We start from the raw sequence: 4,999 nt of genomic DNA on the forward strand, positions 1-4,999 counted from the left end.
TTCAAGCAATTGGTATTCATCTTTATTTCTTCTCTCACTTTTAATTGCTTATTAATTATGTTTTCTTCATTGATTATTGTTTTTGCTTTCATTAATATGTGTGAGTAGTTTATTTATTCCAAGATCTAGCGGAACCCGAATATGATTAATGCATGATTTAATTCTTTAAATTCTCTGATAATAATTGTAATTGATATGCTTAATTGATTATGCTTATGCCAATACTAGATTAGAGATAATTGGTATTGTTATTAATCCTTTGTTTTAATCACAACGGGAGTTGGGTTTTGACGGATTTGAATAAATCAATTAAGGGTTTGAAGTTCATCACGGGAGTAGTTGAATGGATGATTAGGAAGTCAGAGTAATGTGCTTAAGGTCTCTAATTTACATGATTCCACGGAAGTAGGCTTGATTGTGATTAGAGAAGCCATTGATAACTCGAGAGAGACCTTTGGTATTATTCATGGATTACTTTTCCTCTTAAATCAATTGAATTATGTGTTAGGGGTAGAACGACTATTGCATTAATTGTATTCGTGGTGAAGCTTGATCTTGGATGTTTTTAGCATTGATTTGTCATATTGTTTTGATTTAATCGTTTTAATTAGTTCTTTAGTTATTGATTCTCACTTATTTGAATTGGTTACTTGCTTAGTAATTGCTTGAGTCTATTTAATTAGTTGAACCATAGTCTCTTGGGATCCGACCCTTGCTTGCCCGTCTACATAGTAGTGGTCTAGTTAGGTTTATTTTTGTTAGGTACACGACACGCCTATCAAATTTTGGCGCCGTTGCCGGGGACTAACGGTTTCATTCTAGTTATTTGTGATTCGTTTTACTAAGCATATATTTTGTTGCTTCGGCTATTGTTCCTTGTGTCTTTGATCTCCCGTTTTAGTTTCTTTGTTGCATGCAAACTCGAAGTTCAGGTTCATATGATTTAACACCTTTTGATTCTGAGATCGAAGCTATTGCACGTAGACGAAGAGGTATAAGAAGGAAAAATAAAAATACAAGAAACATGGTTGACCCAGGAACAAAATCTCTTTTGGAGTATGGTATTCCGGATACAACAACCGGATTTCTCTCCAGTATTGTTAGACCACCTGTCACCGCTCAAAGTTTTGAGTTGAAGCCCCAATTCATACAGTTCATCTCTAATGATTCTTTTGCGGGCTCATCAAATGATTGCCCTGTGACTCACATTGATAGTTTCTTAGAGAAGTGTGACACTATGAAGCTCAACGGTGTCACTAATGATGCTATTAGACTACGCCTTTTCCCTTTTTCACTGAGGGATAGGGCAAGGGAATGGCTACGAGATGAAGGTATTGGTTCCTTTGATACGTGGGACAAGCTTGCTAAGGCTTTCCTAGTAAAATTCTTGGGGCAAGAGAAAACCGCAAAATTAAGGAACGAGCTATCTACCTTCCATCAATTTAATGATGAGTCCTTATATGAAGCATGGAGGAGGTTCAAGCGATTGCAGAGACAATGCCCTCATCATGGTATTCCTGAATGGATGCTGATCCAAACGTTCTATAATGGTTTGACCCATGAGTTTCGCATATACATTGATGCTGCGTCTGGAGGTTCTATCATGACCAAGAACCCAATCGATGCAAAGGATTTGATTGAGAAGATGGCGGCTAATGATAATTACCATCCAAGGGGACGAAATGCTATCAACGCAGGTAATAAACATGATGTTGATGCTCTAACCATGTTGACTAGTTCTGTGCAGGCACTAACTCACAAAGTCAATCAACTCCAAGCTGAGTTCCCTCGACCCTCGATGGAAACTTGTCAGATGTGTGGATTGCAAGGCCATACTGCGCGGGAGTGTCAACCTTATTATGATGGAATGACAATTGAGCAAGCTAATGCTTTTTATACCACAACCTCCACAAGGCCATTTGATGAAGGGTGGAGAAATCATCAAGGGCTCTCATATATGAACAATCAGGCTCCAGTGAATCCTCAACCACCACCTGCTTTTCAAGCAAGGGCACCTTTCAATCATCAATCCACACAACTACCACCACCCCAAACCTCAAAATTTGATCTTGAATCAATTATGAAGGCTTTTACTACCTCCCAAATTCAACAACAAGAGCTTATATCAAGGCAATTTGAGCTACAAGCAAAGCAAAATGAGTACTTTGAAAACTCAATCCAATTGCTCACCGCTCAACATAAGAGGATAGAGACTCATCTTTCTCAACTTTCACAGCAAGTGAGTCATCTAACAACTCTTCAAGATCAAGCAAAAGTCCAGACGAAACAATGCAATGCAATTTTCGTGAAGAGTGATGAATTGTTTACGGGTGGATTAGAAGAGAAAGTGTGCAATGTGGAGTCAAGAACTGAGAAGCATGAGAGAGAAGGTCCCAAACATGTTGCTCCACAAGCATATGAGGAGCCGATGCCTTTCCCGCAAAGGTTATCAAAAGCTGTGCTCGATAAGCATTTTGGGAAGTATTCCGAGACTCTTAAGAAGGTATATGCTACCATTCCTTTTTCCGATCTTGTAGTTAAAATGCCTCAATTTGCAAATTTTGTGAAAGGAATTCTAGATCATGATCATAATGATAAGAAATTAGAAAGTGTGGTAGTAAAGAAGAAATGTTCTGATCTTTTACATGATAGCTTACCACCTAAATTGCATGATCCTGGTAGTTTTACTATCCCTTGTATGATAAACAAAACATATTTTGATAGGGTCTTGTGTGATTTAGGTGCTAGTGTTAATTTAATGCCTTTTTCAGTATATGACAAATTAGGTTTGAAAAACCTTAAACCCTCTCCTATATCTCTTCATATGGCTGATAGAACTGTTAGACTCCCTAAGGGTGTAGTTGAAGATGTATTAGTTGGGATTGGTGAACTTGTTTTTCCTGTTGACTTTGTTGTGGTGGATATGAAAGAAGACCATAAGATCCCACTCATCTTTGGTCGCCCTTTTCTTGCTACAAGTCAAGCGTTAATAGATGTTCCTAAAGGACAAGTGACCATTAGAGCTCAGGATAAACAAGTTGTGTTTAAGCTTTTCAATGACCATAATTTTACTTTTGATGGTGGTACTTGTTTGATAATCGATGCTACTAACCCTTTGGTTAATAAGTGTGTTTCTAATAGAAATCATGTGCGCAAAAAAGACAATATTCCACCACGTGATGGGTTTAGCTACATCAAAATAAGCTCGGATACAAAGCACATCAACTCTAATTTGAAGGAGTCGTTTGGAGGTGGATATATTGATGAGAAATATCACAGAGTATCTTCTTCGTGTGGTGACCCAGGTTGAGCTACTAAAGAGGGGTCGAGCTAAAGACCTTAAACAAGCGCTAAATGGGAGGCAACCCATTCCGTTTATTTATTTATTTTATTTTCCCTTTATTTTATTTATTTATTATTATTTTTTTTTTAGTACCTTGGGGTTATGATGCGATGTTATTTTAAGGGCGGTCCCAGCTTCGCCCTTAGGTATGATCCCTCCTCTGTCAGTAGGGCTTAGTTTTCTTTTTCCCTTGCTTGTTCTTATTCGATATATGTTCACATTGAGGACAATGTGAAGTTTAGCTTGGGGGAGGGATTACTTTTGGCTTTGGGTAGTTACTTTGTGAATCATGACGATGAATGGCTAGTAAACTACTTCTCTGTGCCCCTATCCTTGATGATTTAAAGGTTTTTGGCTTGATTTTGATTGAAAGACTTGCAATGCGGATTAAATGATCATGATCTGATATTGGATTGTCTTGGCCTAATGGAAATCAACTTTGCGCAACTGTGTATGAATCTGGAGCTTGGCTGTGTTAACTGTGAGGCTTGAGCCTTTATTGTTTATTAATGTGTGTTAGTTCCTGGTGTGACATTGATCTTAGTTTTGTCTTGAGACTTTTACTAGTGTGTCATGGTACATTGCACATGCACGATGAGGAGGACGAAGGCCATGTTCATTAGGTAGCCTCCAGATGAATTTAGAAACGTTTGTCCCCTTCTTGCTTACCCATGTTGTAGCCTTGTCCATGTTTTTCATCTAAGTCACACTAGTAGAAAAAGGCTTATTTGCGTCGCTCATTTATAGTGTATTTGCGTCGCTTCTATGAGCGACGCAACTGCTCGCGACGTAAATGACTTTTAAGTCATTTGCGTCGCTCCTTTATAAACGAGCGACGCAAATGACTTTTTTGATAAACTTATTTTTTGTCATTTGCGTCGCTCCTTTATAAATAAGCGACGCAAATGACTCTTCTTATAACCTTATTTTTTGTTATTTGTGTCACTCTTTAATAAAGGAGCGACGCAAATAACTCTTCTGATAAACTTATTTTTTGTTATTTGCGTCACTCTTTTATAAAGGAGCGACGCAAATAACTCTTCAAATAAACTTATTTTTTGTTATTTGCGTCACTCTTTTATAAAGGAGCGATGCAAATAACTCTTCAAATAAACTTATTTTTTGTTATTTGCGTCACTCTTTTATAAAGAAGCGACGCAAATAACTCTTCAAATAAACTTATTTTTTGTTATTTGCGTCACTCGTTTATAAAAGAGCGACGCAAATGACTTTTCTGATAAATATTTTTAGTTATTTGCGTCGCTCATTTATTAACAAGCGACGCAAATGACTCTTAAGATAAACTTTTTTGTTATTTGCGTCGCTCCTTTATAAACAAGTGACGCAAATGACTGAGTAGACAATACAAAATTGCTGTATTTGCGTCACTTGTTTGTTTAATGAGTGACGCAAATGAGGTGAATTTTTTTTTTAATTATAATATAATAATTGCCTTGTATATTTTTGTAGTACCTGTTTTCCTAGGTATAAAGTAATATGCTAACGCTAATATAATTGAAATTAAAATGCAATATTATTGAATAATGCAAATGTAAATTTTGGCAGAGTCTCCTTTGTAATTTGGCCTACCCATAAAATTGGGAATGACGGCATTATATTAACAACCTGTCCAATAATTTACATCTCAATATCATA

At 36.9% G+C, this 4,999-nt stretch overlaps 1 protein-coding gene across 1 annotated transcript; it reads left to right on the forward strand.

The window, feature by feature from the left end:
- Positions 1-1,024: 1,024 nt before the first annotated feature.
- Positions 1,025-3,310, forward strand: LOC110691598. The gene has a single exon (XM_021868554.1). It carries the CDS (start codon positions 1,025-1,027, stop codon positions 3,308-3,310), a length of 2,286 nt encoding a protein of 761 aa, XP_021724246.1.
- The last annotated feature ends 1,689 nt before the right edge of the window (positions 3,311-4,999 follow it).

The sequence above is a fragment of the Chenopodium quinoa genome, unplaced genomic scaffold (genome assembly GCF_001683475.1).
Source record: "Chenopodium quinoa cultivar QQ74 unplaced genomic scaffold, ASM168347v1, whole genome shotgun sequence".
Classification (NCBI taxonomy): domain Eukaryota; kingdom Viridiplantae; phylum Streptophyta; class Magnoliopsida; order Caryophyllales; family Amaranthaceae; genus Chenopodium; species Chenopodium quinoa.

Coding starts and splice junctions, on each gene's coding strand:
- LOC110691598 (XM_021868554.1), top strand. CDS start 1,025: ATGGTTGACCCAGGAACAAAATCTCTTTTGGAGTATGGTATTCCGGAT.